Below are 18,202 nucleotides of genomic sequence, written 5' to 3'. Positions count from 1 at the left end.
ATCCCTCTATCCTCCCTCCCTCCCTCCCCCCCTCCCTCCCCCCCTCCCTCCCTCTCTCCCAGCGTGTTTCTCTCTGTGTGTATGTGCCTCTCCCTGCCCTCTCCCTCCCCCCTCCCTCCCTCTCTCCCAGCGTGTTTCTCTCTGTGTGTATGTGCCTCTCCCTCCCCCCTCCCTCCCCCCTCCCTCCCTCTCTCCCAGCGTGTTTCTCTCTGTGTGTATGTGCCTCTCCCTCCCCTCTCCCTCCCCCCTCCCTCCCTCTCTCCCAGCGTGTTTCTCTCTGTGTGTGTGTCCAGATTTCCCCTGCAGTACGTTCTTCTGTTGTTTGTAGATGTAGGGGATGAGATGAAGGAGGCCTGCCCTCTCCGCCGCTTCCAAAATTCTCGGGAGAGGTGCAAGTTCCTCGCCCCCTCCATCTCTGTGTCTGTGCCCGAGGATGACCCCTACCACTCTGACGAGGAATACTATGATCATCCCTTGTTCAGCCCTGAGTGGGATCGCTCGGTCTCCTCTCGGCCCACAGTGCTGGCCGCTGCCTTTAGACAGATCCAAGGTGAACCGCGCATGGTTCCTCTACGTAACGCCATTCTTCCTTCCTATCGTCCCTTCTATCTTCCTCTTTCTCGGTTTTTACCCTGATCCACCTTTTCTGTGGTTTGACCAACAACCTCCGTCTTACCGTCTGTGTGTTTGTGTCCCTGTGGTGTGAATTAGCTCACGAATCTGAGCTTTCAGGTTTTTCATTTCTATTTATTTCTCAATCAAATCCATTTGTTCCCTTTAGTCAATGTTGGCTACGGAAGCCCCCCATACCTTCTGAAAGTAATCTGATAAATATAAGCATAATTTATCAAAGTGGTCCGATAAAGATAACTAATCAATAACTGTATTGATTCATAATTTGAATACAAACTGGGCTGAGGAAATTCTTAAACGTACATGTGCATACTTGCAAGGATGCATATCATGAAGTGTTCACATGTTTATGCATACAGGTCAAACAACGTCATATGCATATCATGTAAATAGAGTGGCATGCAGGTCCAAATGGCTTGCAGCAATATACAGTGGATTGTTGAGCATGATCTAAGACTTGTTTTATGCACGTTTTCCTCTCTGCCTGTCTGTGTCATCTTAATGCTTCATGCGTGTTGTGTGTCTGTCTGTCATCTCTCCCTCAAAGACAAACTCATCCCTGATCCCTCCCATCAGCCCCCTTCTCATGCATCCCACCACTGCCGTTACACACACACCCGTTGTAGATTATTATTCGATCACAGAAGTCACAGGACGACATTCAGCTCGATACTCAACACTCTGCATATAGACACACAAGCTCTTAAAGGACTCACTTCACACACACACTCTCAATATGCTCTCTCACAACTCTCAAAGGCTTATAGTATTAGTAAACAAAAACATGTCCTCATCAGGGCTGTACTAGGCTAGAGGTTTAGCAGCCCTCCCCTCTCTGTCTCCTCTCTGTCTCCAGGAGACAGCTGGAAGTGTTACAGTATACGGCATCAGTCTTCCTCTCTGTCTCTCCCTGGGCAAATAGATCCCCTGAAGCTACAGATGTAGGATCTTAATTTGATCACCCTGGAATACAGGAAATGTAAAACGTGTAGTGTATTTGAGGTTTAAAAAGGCTTCTGAAGTTTGTAATTTCTACTTTGAAATTTCAGACTTGATTTTCCCTTTATGAAAAATGTACCAACCCCTACAAAAATGTTAATTAATTAGAATCCACATAATAATTCACATTTCCTGTTGCTTCAGGATTATTGTCCTGCTGTAGAAAACTGGCTCAAATTAAGATCATACATCTGTAGGTTTAGCAGTCCTCTTCTCTCCTCTGTCTCCAGCTTGTAGACTGTATGGCATCACTCCTCCTCTCTGTCTCTTCCTGGGCAGAGAGAGTCCCTGCTGTGATGTGACCCAGCACACTGCTGCACGCTGCCACATCCGGTCACGGCCCTGCTACACACACACACACACACACACACACGCACACGCACAAGCATGCACGCACGCACGCAGCAGCAGCAGTCGTCAGGCCATCACATCTAAAACCCTGAGCACCGTGCCACATGGCGAGGCATAGCACCACCACATAAAGCCTGCTGAATTGAGCAGCGTCTTTCTGTCTCTAAGCAGGATTTCAGAATCGCAGGCGGCATAACAGCTTAGGAGTTAGGAGCAGAGGCACCCAGCTCCATGGTGACAGAGAGAGGATGCTTGGATATGCTTGTTTGGAGGCTAGATCTGTTTCTATCATCTAATGGTTTGGGTTTGGAGGGTTTTGGAGGGTTGAGGACTGGTCCTAGAACAGTGATACAGGACACATTCTCTGCCCAGTGCCTACACTGCCTACATCAAGTCAGAAAATTGTTACAGAACTTGGATGAGCTGGGAGTGGGATTTATGATATGTTTCTGTGGCTCTTCTCTCAACTGATAAGGGGAAGGCAATGTCCACTTAGTATATTATGTGTAAAATGTACAGTCGTGGCCAAAAGTTTTGAGAATGACACAAATATTAATTTCCACAAAGTCTGCTGCCTCAGTGTCTTTAGATATTTTTGTCAGATCTTACTATGGAATACTGAAATATAATAACAAGCATTTCATAAGTGTCAAAGGCTTTTATTGACAATTACATGAAGTTGATGCAAAGAGTCAAGATGTGCAGTGTTGACCCTTCTTTTTCAAGACCTCTGCAATCCGCTCTGGCATGCTGTCAATTAACTTCTGGGCCGTATCCTGACTTATGGCAGCCCATTCTTGCATAATCAATGCTTGGAGTTTGTCAGAATTTGTGGGGTTTTGTTTGTCCACCCGCCTCTTGAGGATTGACGACAAGTTCTCAATGGGATTAAGGTCTGGGGAGTTTCCTGGCCATGGACCCAAAATATAGATGTTTTGTTCCCTGAGCCACTTAGTTTTGCCTTATGGCAAGGTGCTCCATCATGCTGGAAAAGGCATTGTTCGTCACCAAGCTGTTTCTGGATGGTTGGGAGAAGTTGCTCTCGGAGGATGTGTTGGTACCATTCTTTATTCATGCAAAATTCTGAGTGAGCCCACTCCCTTGGCTGAGAAGCAACCCCACACATGAATGGTCTCAGGATGCTTTACTGTTGGCATGACACAGGACTGATGGTAGCGCTCACCTTGTCTTCTCCGGACAAGCTTTTTTCCAGATGCCCCAAACAATCGGAAAGGGGATTCATCAGAGAAAATGACTTTACCCCAGTCCTCAGCAGTCCAATCCCTGTACCTTTTGCAGAATATCAGTCTGTCCCTGATGTTTTTCCTGGCGAGAAGTGGCTTCTTTGCTGCCTTTCTTGACACCAGGCCATCCTCCAAAAGTCTTCGCCTCACTGTACGTGCAGATGCACTCACACCTGCCTGCTGCCATTCCTGAGCAAGCTCTGTACTGGTGGTGCCCCGATCCCGCAGCTGAATCAACTTTAGGAGACAGTCCTGGCGCTTGCTGGACTTTCTTGGGCGCCCTGAAGCCTTCTTCACAACAATTGAACCACTCTCCTTGAAGTTCTTGATGATCCGATAAATGGTTGATTTAGGTGCAATCTTACTGGCAGCAATATCCTTGCCTGTGAAGCCCTTTTTGTGCAAAGCAATGATGACGGCACATGTTTGACAGAGGAAGAACAATGATTCCAAGTACCACCCTCCTTTTGAAGCTTCCAGTCTGTTATTCGAACTCAATCAGCATGACAGAGTGATCTCCAGCCTTGTCCTCGTCAACACTGACACCTGTGTTAACGAGAGAATCCAAGACATGATGTCAGCTGGTCCTTTTGTGGCAGGGCTGAAATGCAGTGGAAATGTTTTGGGGGGATTCAGTGCATTTGCATGGCAAAGAGGGACTTTGCAATGAATTGCAATTCATCTGATCACTCTTCATAACATTCTGGAGTATATGCAAATTGCCATCATACAAACCGAGGCAGCAGACTTTGTGAAAATTAATATGTGTCATTCTCAAAACTTTTGGCCACGACTGTATGTATAGCCACACAACTTTGCTTGCAAAATACTGTTATAGTGTTTCATGCATGCATTTTCTTACTGATAACGTTTACATTTACATTTAAGTCATTTAGCAGACGCTCTTATCCAGAGCGACTTACAAATTGGTGCATTCACCTTATGATATCCAGTGGAACAACCACTTTACAATAGTACATCTAAATCTTTTGGGGGGGGGGGGTTAGAAGGATTACTTTGTCCTATCCCAGGTATTCCTTAAAGAGGTGGGGTTTCAGGTGTCTCTGGAAGGTGGTGATTGACTCCGCTGTCCTGGCGTCGTGAGGGAGCTTGTTCCACCATAGGGGTGCCAGAGCAGCGAACAGTTTTGACTGGGCTGAGCAGGAACTGTGCTTCCTCAGAGGTAGGGAGGCGAGCAGGCCTGAGGTGGATGAGCGCAGTGCCCTCGTTTGGGTGTAGGGACTGATCAGAGCCTGTACGGAGGTGCCGTTCCCCTCACAGCTCCGTAGGCAAGCACCATGGTCTTGTAGCGGATGCGAGCTTCAACTGGAAGCCAGTGGAGAGAGCGGAGGAGCTGGGTGACATGAGAGAACTTGGGAAGGTTGAACACCAGACGGGCTGTGGCGTTCTGGATGAGTTGTAGGGGTTTAATGGCACAGGCAGGGAGCCCAGCCAACAGCGAGTTGCAGTAATCCAGACAGGAGATGACAAGTGCCTGGATTAGGACCTGCGCCGCTTCCTGTGTGAGGCAGGGTCGTACTCTACAGGATCGGGTCACCGCCTTGATGTTAGTGGAGAACGAACGATAAATGTACAGTACATTTGAATGGAAATAACCTGATGTGGTGTGTTGGCGTGGTGTGTGTGACAGAGAAAGACTATGGCCTTGTGTGCCTTTTTGATAATTTAGAGCCACAGCAGATTGGACAGGCAGAGATGAGGGTTCTTTTATAGCCTGACAAAGACTTTTGGGACCTCTCTGTCACAGTTGCACTCAATAAAACTGCAGGAACATTCAACAGTGTGCTGGACCGGTATCTGTCTTTCTTTCAGGATTATTTGATTTTAAAGAAAAGCCTCTGCCTGCTTACTCTATGAGTCAAAACATCCATCCAGTCCAAACCCAAACAAATCACATGGCCAGGGGAGAAACGTCACTCACTCATACGCTACAACATCTGTGACATGTGCATCTATATCTGTGAGCCACCTTTACAGAGCTGAAAGTGTCTCACCGATTTGTACCCATGTAATCCAAGTCTGTGTTGCCAACCCATAGTCTTGATGTGTACTGTCCACCTCTCCCCTTCTTTTATGCAAAGTAGAGACTGTCGAGGCTCTTAAAGATAACTTCGAGGAGGAGGAGGAGGAGGAGGAGGAAGAGGTGTTGATGTTGGAGGAGGATGAGGAGATGGAAGGGGCAGCAGCAGAAATCGTGGCTGCTCTTGAGGAGCTGTGGAGTGGGGATGTGCCTGAGCCAGACGGCCCCCCAACCAAGCCATTAGAACAGGCTGCGGCTGTAGGCGAGGCCCAGGCTGGGCCCCCTGTGCAGGCAGTGGCAGTTAGTGCTGCTCTTGATGGCCCTAACGGAAGGGAGGAGGAGGAGGAGGAGGTGGCAGTGCCTGAGGGGAAGGAGGAGAGCCTTGATGAAGGTGTGTCTGTCTGCCCTCTTTCTGGTCTCCCTGGATGCATGTTATTGTATTGTTTATAGAAAATGAGAACGTTTAGGCTTTTAAGGGAATTCATCAGTGATTAAATGAGGTGGAATGGCTCAAAGTTGCCCCCCCGCTCTATGCTCTGCTAAAGGCTGCAAGGCAACACAGGCTTGACGGTGAAAGCTAGGAGACATGTTTAAAAACTTTCCTTCTGATTTATTACTTTTTTCTTTTTCCTTGCTTGTGTTTTCAGTTTCTAGTTGCAGATTTTGAGGCCGGCCTTTTCGTGTCTGTGTATTAATGAAATGTTGCCGATCCTCCTAACCGTGCTTTCCCCTCTCTGATGCTACCTATCAATGTATTGATGTCTCATTGGTGTTAACCTATCACTCAGTGTCTTTCTGGCAGTGTTGTATCCCATATAGACGTCCCATTTATTTATCATGTCAATCATCCGTTCTCTATTGGTTTCAACAGTATTTTCTGTTCAACTTTCCTTACGCTGTCATTGTAATACTATCAGAGTGTTTTCATCATTTTGTCATTGTATTCATTTGTGCCATTTCACTGGTTTTCATCTGTTCAATATTGTGTTATTCTGTCATTTTTCCTGTTGTTCAAATGTTTATTTCTTAGTTGAACTTAAGAACTTTATACTAACAACTTGTAATAAAAATATACTTAGACTAGCTAAATTTGATGATCCGTTATTGTATATCGTCCTCAAAGTTAATAGTTAAATATGTACTCGATGTTAATTAATCAAAGATCAAATTATTCTACACACACTGACAAATGATGGTGTAAAGTCATTATTTAGCTAAATGCAAATCATTATGATTTCTCACTAAGAATTGACAGAATGACAGAAAGGCTATTATTTTACCTCTATTAGATTGTCAAGTCGTCACTCGTCGGAAAACCATTCCATTCCTCATTGCTTGGTTCTTCTCATCCATCAACAGTATGGCTGCCTGCGCATTCCAATTCCGTCATTCCGGTTCCATCACGTTCCTTCACGTTCCATGCCTCTGTTCCGTCCGTATGAGAGTGGGTCCGCCTCATGCTCCTGTCCTGCGTCCTCAGTGATGTGCGATGCCCTCTGTACTGTGCAACAGTAAGCAGAGCTTTGCCTGTGTCTGTGATAGTATGGCTGGCCCTATTTAAAATGGCTGTCCTAAAACAAAGTAGCCTACAATTAATAGTTGAATGTTGAAGTAAAACCAAACAAACTACTAAAGATTTAACTTACAGACTTAAAGATGGACACGGAGAAACCAGGCAGTGAGAGTGGATGCCTCAGCCCAGACTTCACTGAACCAGAGTGTCCAGCTTTCTCCAGCGTGGACCACGCAGCACCCCCCCTGTACCCCAAAACAGAAATGGCTTCTTCGTCCCCTTCTCCGTCCCCTTTCCTTTCTGACAGCCAGAGCCAAGCCAAAGAGCCTACCAAAATGTCTATACCGGATGAACCTAAAACAGTCTCAGAGAAGCAGCCGTCAGTGGAAGTTCTTGAATCCGGTAACCTCACAACGGTTGCAGGGTCTGGATTCACTACAGCTGGAGACAAAGATCAAGGTCAAGGTGTCTCCTCTGACTCTAACAAAGACAAATCTGGCATGTCGTCTTATTTCGAGACTTTGGCCCTGAAGGCAGATGAGGGATCCAAGGGGGCTCAAGCAGCAGAAGGTTATTATGAACTGAGCACCGCAGGTCAAGAGAAGAGCTTAGGGAGAAGCTCCCCAACAGTTCCGTCACCCCCTGAGATCAATTACAGCATGCTGGCACAAACACAGTCAGTGGAGAAGAAGCCGGACACCAAGAAGAGTTCGATGGGATATCAAAAGGATACCTTACCGGCCCTGGACAAGAGTAATGAATGTAGGCTTTCCCCCGGGAAGTTGGCCCTGGATCAGAGAAGCTACTCTCTCAACATTACGATTGGATCGATGGATCCCAGCGGCCTACCTAGGAACTTCTCCCCACTGGCCACAGACATCATGTCTTTTACCAGTGGCAGTCTGGATGAGTCTGTCAACTATCTCCCAGTTACCACCCTGTCTGCGGAGAAGGTGCCCCCGCCTTTCCCTCCCCTCATCCTGGAGACGGCCGCCTCAGTCACGTCCGACTCCTCGTCTCCTCCCCACAACACAGGAGAGATCCTCGGCGAAAAGACCAGCCCCCATGGGTCAGAGTCCCCAGAGTCTCCCTTTCCACCCAAATACTACTACAAAAATGGGACAGTCATGGCTCCTGACCTACCTGAGATGCTGGACCTTGCAGGCACCAGGTCTAGACTAGCTTCTGAGAACAATGACCCAGAGACCATGAGGAGGAAGTCTGTCCCTGCAGACGCCCAAGGCATTGGGAGCGACTCCCTGGCCAACCTGGTCCTGGGGGACCAGAATCAGAGCCAGAGTCTTGCCAAGAGTGAGAGCCAGCTGGAGGAGTTGGGTTACTGTGTGTTCAGTGAGTACTCAGGGCCCATGCCTTCCCCTGCTGACCTCCATAGTCCCATTGACTCCCCGCCCCAGCGCTTCACCCCTATGGCTCTGGAGGAAAAGATGGCAGAGGAAAAACTGAAGATCGAAGCTAGAGACAAACTAGCTGAAGACGAGAAGACAAATCAGTTAACTGTGTGTGACGGTTCCAAAGAAAATGAAGAAGCCAAACAAGTGGGAAGGAAAGATTCCGCTTCAGAGGAAAAAGACAACAAAGAGATCAGCCACGAAAAATATGCCATGGAGGACCAAAACGACAAACCGGCTTCAGCTCTGAAGTTAGCAGAGTCCTTTGTGACTCCTACAGTGATGGTCACCCTGGATGAGGAGGGAAAGGCAGAGAACGAGGGACCAGAGACAGATGCTGAGATGGCTGCCTACGAGAGGCAGATCCGCCGACTGGAGATGGAGGACAGGCCCCTGAGCATGGAGGAGGAGCGAGAGCTGCAGGAGTTAAGGGAGAAGGTGAAGGACAAGTTCTTGGTGCATCAGGAGGCGTATGAGGAGGTGGATGCCGAAGACGTCTACCAACTGACTGGGGTTGCCAAGGACCGGATCAGCAGGCCCGCCAGGCCCTCCCCGGCCTCCTCCGTGGAGAGCACCACAGAAGAAGAGAAGGTTACGGACACCGAGAAACCTAAACAGACAGGTCAGACAACGCCTCCGAAGGTTGACGTCATGGCGACATCTCCGTCTGTGTCAGGTGGTGGTGTGAGCACCACAGAAGAAGAGAAGGGGAAAGTTAGCGAAGAGAAGCTGAAGAAGGAGCAGGTTGTAGAGGTCAAAGAGAAGAACATAGAAGAAAAGAAAAAGGAAGAGGGGGAGGAGGAGGAGGATATAGAGCAGGTGGTGGAACAGGAGGAAATCATGATAGAAATAAAACCAACAAAGCCTGGAGAGAAAGAAGAGAAGGTTGAGAAGGATATAATGAAAGACAAGGAGGAAGAAGAAGAAGAAGAGGAAGATGGTGAAGTTCTGGCAGGGGCAGGAGCAGCGGTGGATGACGTTCCAGAACCCAGAGCTGCCATAGAGTCAGTGGTAACTGTAGAAGATGACTTTATCACTGTAGTCCAGACCATCGACGAGGGCGAGGAGCCAGGACACAGCGTGCGTTTCTCTGCTCCGCCTGAGCCTGAGACACCACAGGCTCTCCACGAGCAGGAGGAAGAGGAGGAGGAGGAGTCCCAGGAGGTGGAGATCATGGAGGCAGCTAGTCTGGAGGAAGTGGGGGATGTCTCAGAGGAGGTCCGTGAGAAGGAGGTGCAGGCCTCCCCAGAGAAGGAGGTGCAGACAGAGACCGAGAGACAGACAGAGAGCTACGACAGAGACGAGACCACCATGGACGACTCAATCCTAGACAGCTCTTGGGTCGACACTCAAGGTGAGATTTCTCTCTGTTATCATCATCCCATAATACATGTTTCAATGACAGATAAATTACGTTTCAGTGACCACCAATAATTATTAATCATAGGTTAGAAAATGAAATAGTACATATGCATATTCATGTTTATTACAACCTTTTCATAATGAAGACATATTTTATCATCATAACAAGACATATTTTATCATCATTCACACTGTTTTACCCAATTTATCAATGTTGTTCCCATGTATTGTGTTGTGTCCGTAGTACTACTGCATGATGATCTTATCATGTCTCTTTTATACCTAGATCTCTGCACTGTAGATGTGGATGATGACAACAGCATGGCTACAGAGCAGATGGAGCCCCTGAGAGCCGACCGGGTCCCAGCCCCACCAGTCAAGAAGGAGAAGACTCCCCAACAGCAGAAGCAGGAGAAGCAGCCAGTGAATCCCAAGGCTAAAGGGGGACGGGTGAAAGGGCGCGAGGGGCACGTCTCCACACCAGAACGTAAACCCATTCACAAGCAGCCGGTCTATATCCCCCGGGAGGACATCAAGAAGAAAAAAGGTTTCGAACTACAGTATCTCTCCAAATTAGTTTGTTACTCTGTTTTTGTTGTTGTTTTATTATATTTTTATTTTTAGTTATTCATTATTATTGACAGCTTATTTAATTCTGTTTGATTTTATTTGGTGTAGATCTCCGCTCAGTTTGTTACTCTAGAGGGACAGTTTCCCGGACACTTCAGTGAAGAACCTCCGTTGAAATAGCGTTTTAGTCCAGGACTAGGCTGGATATGTGTCTTAGAAACCAACAACACTTTTAATTTCTATATAGTTCTTTGAAGTTATATATTATTAATTTACAGATTTTGTTATTCTCTTTCATTATAATTGTCAAAGATAATCATCTTTAAAAGCCTTTAAGATCTCAAGTGAGTGTTAACTGGGAATCAGGTGAGTGGTTCTATCCTACCAAACCTCCTTGTCACACTATCCTTTCCTTCCTTTTCTCTCTTTGACTATCTCTCCCTCTTCCTTCTCTTTTTTTTATGTTACTTGTTTGTCTTTCCCTTTCTCTCTTTAACTATGTCTCTCCCTCTTCTGCTAGCCGTGATTAAGAAGACTGAGCTGACCAAGAAAGCTGAGACTCAGATACGCTCGTCTCCATCTCGGAAGAGTGTGTTAAAGTCTACTGCGGTCCGACACTCGCGTCCTGCACAGGCCCACCCCTGTGCTAGGAGGAAACCTACAGGTGACCAATCATTCCTGGGCTGCGTCCCAAATGGAACTCTATTCTCTATATATTGCACTAATGTTGACCAGGGCCCAATGTGCTCTGGTCAAAAGTAGTGCGCTAAATATGAAATAGGGTGCCATTTGGAATGCAAGACTGCTGGCCGGGGCCAGGAAGGCTAGAAATTTGCAATGTGGCTGCAAACATCAACATTCACATCTCATCAATCAGTCAAATGTATTTGTAATGCCCTTTTTACATCAGCAGTTTCACAAAGTGCTTTACAGTTAACTCACTCTTACAGTAATTTAAAACTTCTATTTTTGTTAAATTTGATCAATTATTTTGTTAATCTATCCATTTTTATTCTGTTGCATTTGTTTGTCATGTTCAGTGTCTGCATTTTATTTGAATAAAAACAAATTTGCTCTCCATTTTTTTATTTGACTGTTACATTTATTTTATTATTTGTGATTTTTTTTTATGTATTTTTGTTCTCCTCAGCTTCCATGTTCATTCTTGGTTCCTTTTTTGTTGGAGATGGTTTGGTCAATGATACTGCTTCAGAGTTATGTGTGCCTGCAATACTTTTTATTTTCTCTCTGTATATACCACCAGTTATCCATCTCTCACCATCTCACTTATTAACTCAATCTGTGTCTCTTTAACCTGTATAATTTTTGGTTGTTTGCTTTGAAAGAACTACAGCTGTGAAAGAACTACAGTGCAATTAATAGGTTTTCACTGCATTTCCCCAGATCAGGATATTAGTCCCAAATTGCACCCTATTCCCTATGTAGTGCACTACTTTTGACCAGGGCCCATAGGACTCTGGTCAAAAGTAGTTTGCTATAAATGGAATGAAGTGTCATTCAGGAAGTAGTTGCCAAGCAACTGGTAGTTTGGCTCCGCTTGCTGTAAGGAGACAGATACTGGTTTACCTCATCTGACAGAGTGAGTTTCCACAATATACAGTGCATTTGGAAAGTATTCAGACCCCTTGATTTTTTCCCACATTTTGTTAGAACCTTATTCTAAAATGGATTAAATCGTTTTTTTCCCCCCTCATCATTCTACACACCTTACAACATAATGACAAAGCAAAAACAGGTTTTTAGAAATGTTTGCAAATTTGTAAAAAAAACAACAACTGAAATATCACATTTACATCGGTATTCCCTTTACTCAGTAGTTCGTTGAAGCACCTTTGGCAGTGATTACAGCCGCAAGACTTCTTGGGTATGAGCTACAAGCTGTTTTTAGGTAGTTTCTCCCGTTCTTCTCTGCATATCCTCTCCAGCTCTGTCAGGTTGCATGGGGAGCGTTGCTGCACAGCTATTTTCAGGTCTCTCCAGAGATGTTTGATCGGGTTCAAGTCCAGGGCTCCGGCTGGGCCACTCAAGGACATTCAGAAACTTGTCCCAAATCCACTCCTGCATTGTTTTGGCTGTGTGGTTAGGGTTGTTGTCCTGTTGGAAGGTGAACCTTAGCCCCAGTATGAGGTCCTGAGCACTCTAGCGCAGGTTTTCATCAAGGATCTCTCTGTAGTTTGCTCCGTTCATCTTTCCCTCGACCCTGACTAGTCTCCCAGTCCCTGCTGCTGAAAACCATCCCCACAGCAGGACGCTGCCACCACCATGCTTCACTGTAGGGATGGTGACAGGTTTCCTCCAGATGTGACATTTGCCATTCAGGCCAAAGAGTTCAATCTGGATTTCATCAGGCCAGAGTATCTTGTTTCTCACGGTCTAAGTCCTTTAGGTAACTATTGGCAAACGGTGCCTTTTACTGAGGAGTGGCTTCCATCTGGCCACTCTACCATAAAGTCCTGATTGTCAGAGTGGTGCAGAGATGGTTGTCCTTCTGGAAGCTTCTCCCATCACCACAGAGGAACTCTGTAGCCCTGTCAGAGGGTTCTTGGTCACCTCCCTGACCAAGGCCCTTCTCCCCTGATTGCTTAGTTTGGCCCGGGCGGCCAGCTCTAGGAAGAGTCTTGGTTGTTCCAAACTTCTTCTATTTAAGAATGATGGAGGTCACTGTGTTCTCTGGGACCTTCAATGCTGCAGACATTTTTTTTTTACCCTTCCCCAGATCTGTGCCTCGACACAATCCTGTCTCAGAGCTCTATGGAAAATTCATTTGACCTCATGGCTTGGTTTTTGCTCCGACATGCACTGTCAACCGTGGGACCTTATATAGACAGGTGTGTGCCTTTCCAAATCATGTCAAATTAATTACATTTACCACAGGTGGACTCCAATCGAGTTATAGAAACATCTCAAGGACGATCAATGGAAACAGGATGCACCTGAGCTCAGTTTCGATTCTCATAACAAAGGGTCTGAATACTTATGTAATAAGTTATTCCCGTTTTTTATATTTAATACATTTGCAAACAAATCTAAAAAACTGTTTTTGCATTGCCATTATTGGGTATTGTGTGTAGAATGATGAGATTTAAAAAAAATCTATTTTAGAATAAGACTGTAATGTAAAAAAAAAAGTGGAAAATGTTAAGGGGTCTGAATACTTTCCGAATGCTCTGTAGATATACAGTACCAGTCAAAGGTTTGGACACACCTACTCATTCAAGGGTTTTTCTTTTCTTTCCTATTTTCTACATTGTAGAATACTGGTGAATACATCAAAACTATGAAAAAACACATATGGAATCATGTAGTAACCAAAAAAGTGATAAACAAATAAAAATATATTTTAGATTCTTCAACGTAGCCACCCTTTGCCGTGATGACAGCTTTACACACTCTTTGCATTCTCTCAACCAGCTTCATGAGGAATGCTTTTCCAACAGTCTTGAAGGAGTTCCAACATATGCTGAGCACTTGTTTGCTGCTTTTCCTTCACTCTGCGGTCCAACTCATCTCAAACCATCTCAGCTAGGTTGAGGTCGGGTGATTGTGGAGGCCAGGTCATCGGAAGCTGCACTCCGTCACTCTGCTTCTTGGTCAAATAGCCCTCACACAGCATGGAGATGTGTTTTGGGTCATTGTCCTGTTGAAAAACAAATGATAGTCCCACTAAGCGCAAACCAGATGGGATGGCGTATCTCTGCAGAATGCTGTGGTAGCCATGCTGGTTAAGTGTGCCTTGAATTCTAAATAAATCACTGACAGTGTCACCAGCAAAGCACCCCCACACCATCAAACCTCCTCCTCCATGCTTTACGGTGGGAACCACACATGCGGAGATCATCCAATTCACCTACTCTGCATCTCACAAAGACATGGCGGTTGGAACCAAAAATCTCAAATTTGGACTCATCAGACCAAAGGACAGATTTCCACCAGTCTAATCCCCATTGCTCGTGTTCTTCAAGTCTCTTCTTCTTATTGGTGTCCTTTAGTAGCTGTTTCTTTGCAGCAATTCGACCATGAAAGCCTGATTCAGTTGATGTTGAGATGTGTCTGTTACTTGACTCGGTGAAGCATTTATTTGGGCTTCAATCTGAGTTGCAGTTAACTCTAATGAACTTGTCCTCTGCAGCAGAGGTAACTCTGGGTCTTCCTTTCCTGTGGCGGTCCTCATGAAAGCTAGTTTCATCATAGCGCTTGATGATTTTTGCGACTGCACTTCAAGAAGCTTTAAATGTTCTTGACATTTTCTGGATTGACTGACCTTCATGTCTTAAAGTAATGATGGACTGTCATTTCTCTTTGCTTCTTTGAGTTGTTCTTGCCATAATATGGACCTGGTCTTTACCAAATAGGGCTATATTCTGTATACCACCCCTACCTTGTCACAACACAACTGATTGGCTCAAATGCATTAAGAAGGAAAGAAATTCCACAAATTAACTTTTCACAAGGCACATCTGTTAATTGAAATGCATTCCAGGTGACTACCTTATGAAGCTGGTTGAGAGAATGCCAAGAGTGTGCAAAGTTGTCATCAAGGCAAAGGGTGGCTACTTTGAAGAATCTCAAATATAAAATATATTTTGATATATTTAACACTTTTTTGATTACACCATAATTCCATATGTGTTATTTCAAAGTGTTGATGTCTTCACTATTATTCTGCAATATTATTCTGCAGAAGCTCTCTAGTAACTGTGTATGATAGATAGACTATGTTCAATGTAAACCCTCTAAATTGCTGCATTGCCCCAATGAAATTGTTCAGGGGGTGGGATGGACGGGTGCACTTACTGTATGTAATCCAAAATGCTCTATTCTGTATGATTTTCTGCTAAAGCATTGGAGAACAGAGCTTTTCTCTAGCAGCTCAAATAGGATCTCAGCCAATTCCCTCATAGTATACAGTAATACCATATAATTATACAATACTGTAACCCAGTTATGGCTAGATTTAAAGTTTGCTGTAGTTGTTTACAGAAGAGGGGTAACTGTTAGCCCAGTACTTGTCAGTTAGACTGTGCTGGTAGACTGTAGAGTGGGTGGCGTGCTTCAGCCACAGCTGTTGTGTGTGTGGGAGAGTGTTTTTGTGTTTCTGTCAATCTGTCCTAATGTTTAAATCATGTCTAACTATACACTCTGTCTTTCTCTCTCGCTCTCCTTTCTCCTCTCTTTCTCTCTCTTCCTCTCTTCCTCACTATTGTCCTCTCCTTCTCTTTTCTATTTCTCCCTCTCTCTCCTTCTCTCATTCTCTCTCTGTCTCTCCTCTTCTTCTCCTCCTCACTCCTCTTCCTTTCAGTGGGCGTACCAGAGGGTCGTCGGCCCCTCAGTGTTGCTAGACAGTCTCGGGACAGAGCCTCAGTAAGTACGACACACTGCGTCACAATGCGATACAATAACTTAATTTCCATTTACATGACAGAATACAAGTCACCAGTGCAGGGTCATGTTCAATAGGACACACTGTAGCAAAACCTTTTGAAATGGTAAACAAGTTGATTTTGTAGTATTGGTCAAGTTCAGGTAGTAGGCTATCTCCTCGTTTTCCCTCTGTTTCCTACCTACCGAGCGCACTAAAAAACACACTCTGGATACAGTGTCAGAAATAAGTCCCTCTTACCAGCTTAAACCTGCTTCCCTGCCTGAAGCTAATTTCCTGTCCCTTTTAACTCATAATTTTATCCCTCTATGCAAAAAAATCACTTAACATCAACTAACATAAATCCTTTCTCTCTCCTGTCCCCCTTTTAATGAATCCCCTTTGGCCTGTTTAGCTGCATGTCCATCCACCCTGATGGTTATGTCACAGTGGACTAAACATCCAGGCCAGATAAACATAGAAGTGTTTCTGTTCTCTTCCCTCCGAGATGTAATCATCATTCAGTGGTGGTCTAAGGTAGTGCACTATATAGAGAATAGGGTGCCATTTGGGATGCATTTGGGCCGTAATTATCATTCATTATCTGTGGTCGTGACTGCCAGTCACTCCTCCACATAATAACAGTCATTCTTTTAGAATAATAAAGACAGCACAGCCTGGCACAGCGCTTTAAATGCCACATCTCCCAGTACTGTTCAGTTATGCTCTGTATAGTGTGGCCTGGGATTCTCTGCCCACACTAGCTATCCACACACAGACACACAGACACAGACACAGACACACACACACACACACACACACACACACACACACACACACACACACACACACACACACACACACACACACACACACACATATGCATGCACACTGTATTCTGTGATTATATTATGGAACCAGAACCCAAAGACAATTGGCTATATTTAAACAGTACCAGTCAAAAGTTTGGACACACCTACTCATTCCAGGGTTTTTCTTTATTTTTACTATTTTCTACATTGTTGAATAATAGTGAAGAGATCAAAACCATGAAAGAACACATATGGAATCATGTAGTAACCAAAACAATGTAAAACAAAATATATTTTATATTTGAGATTCTTCGAAGAAGCCACCCTTTGCCTTGATGACAGCTTTGCACACTCTTGGCATTCTCTCAACCAGATTCATGAGGTAGTCACCTAGAATGCATTTCAATTAATAGGTGTGCCTTGTTAAAAGTTAATTTGTGGGATTTCTTTCGCGTTTGAGCCAATCAGTTGTGTGACAAGTTAGGGGTGGTGTACAGAAGATAGCCCTATTTGGTAAAGGCCATGTCCATATTATGGCAAGAACATCTCAAATAAGCAAAGAGAAGTGACAGTCCATCATTCCTTTAAGACATGAAGGTCAGTCAATACGGAACATTTCAAGAACTTTGAAAGTTTCTTCAAGTGCAGTCGCAAAAACCATCAAGCGCTATGATGAAACCAGCTCTCATGACAACCGCCACAGGAAAGGAAGACCCAGAGTTACCTCTTGCTGCCGAGGATAAGTTCATTAGTGTTAACTGCACCTCAGATTGCAGCCCAAATAAATGCATTACAGACTTCATGTAACAGACACATCTCAACATCAACTGCTCAGATGAGACTGCGTGAATCAGGCCTTCATGGTCGAATTGCTGCAAAGAAACCACTACTAAAAGGACACCAATAATAATAAGAGACTTGGAGAACACAAGCAATGGGGATTAGACCGGTGAAAATCTGTCCTTTGGTCTGATGAGTCCAAATGTGAGATTTTTGGTTCCAACTGTCGTGTCTGTGAGACGCAGAATAGGTGAACGGATGATCTCCGCATGTGTGGTTGCCACCATGAAGCATGGAAGAGGATGTGTGATGGTGTGGGGCAGCTTTGCTGGTGACACTGTCAGTGATTTATTGAGAATTCAAGGCACATTTAACCAGCATGGCTACCACAGCATTCTGCAGCAATACGCCATCCCATCTGGTTTGTGCTTAATGCGATTATCATTTGTTTTTCAACCAAGGAGAGTGATGGAGTGCTGCATCAGATGACCTGGCCTCCACAATCACCCAACCTCAACCCAATTGAGATGGTTTGGGATGAGTTGGACCGCAGAGTGAAGGAAAAGCAGCAAACAAGTGCTCAGCATTTGTTGGAACTCCTTCAAGACTGTTGGAAAAGCACTCCTTATGAAGCTGGTTGAGAGAATATATTTTGATTTGTTTAACACTTTTTTGGTTACTACATGATTCCATATGTGTTATTTCATAGTGTCTCCAGTATTATTCTACAATGTAGAAAATAGTAAAATAAAGAACAACCCTTGAATGAGTAGGTGTGTCCAAACTTTTGACTGGTGCTGTATATATATATATATATCTGTTTGTACAGTTGCTGAGGAAATGATGTTCAGTACAGTCATCTTTGGTTCCACTGTCATTGTTTTTATCCTTGTTTACTTGTGGTTTGGTTTGCACTCTGTCTGTTTCTCACCCATCTCTCACTCATCTCGAATCCATCTTTCCCTGTATCTCCCCCGTCTCTCACCCGTATCTCCCCCATCTCTCCCCCGTATCTCCCCATCTCTCCTCCATCTCTCACCCGTATCTCCCCCATCTCTCCCCCGTCTCTCACTCGTATCTTCCCCATCTCTCCCCATCTCTCACCCGC

General features: G+C 44.9%; 1 protein-coding gene across 11 annotated transcripts in view; it reads left to right on the top strand.

Annotated features, from left to right (window-relative positions):
* map2 (microtubule-associated protein 2) overlaps positions 1-18,202 on the top strand; it is a 138,484-nt gene that overhangs the window by 93,576 nt on the left and 26,706 nt on the right. For 7 of the 11 annotated variants that reach the window (XM_045707559.2, XM_045707557.2, XM_082969047.1 and 4 more), the window contains 6 exons: positions 329-550; positions 5,333-5,659; positions 6,917-9,544; positions 9,839-10,099; positions 10,643-10,786; positions 15,443-15,504. In XM_045707559.2, coding sequence (XP_045563515.2) covers positions 329-550; positions 5,333-5,659; positions 6,917-9,544; positions 9,839-10,099; positions 10,643-10,786; positions 15,443-15,504 — 3,644 coding nt within the window. The remainder of the gene's footprint in view (positions 1-328; positions 551-5,332; positions 5,660-6,916; positions 9,545-9,838; positions 10,100-10,642; positions 10,787-15,442; positions 15,505-18,202) is intronic. The other 4 variants (XM_082969048.1, XM_082969052.1, XM_082969049.1 and 1 more) reach the window with 3 other exon arrangements.

The sequence above is a fragment of the Salmo salar genome, chromosome 25 (genome assembly GCF_965601325.2).
Source record: "Salmo salar chromosome 25, fSalSal1, whole genome shotgun sequence".
NCBI classification, from domain to species: Eukaryota; Metazoa; Chordata; class Actinopteri; order Salmoniformes; family Salmonidae; genus Salmo; species Salmo salar.
This window is presented reverse-complemented; position numbering and strand designations above follow the sequence as displayed.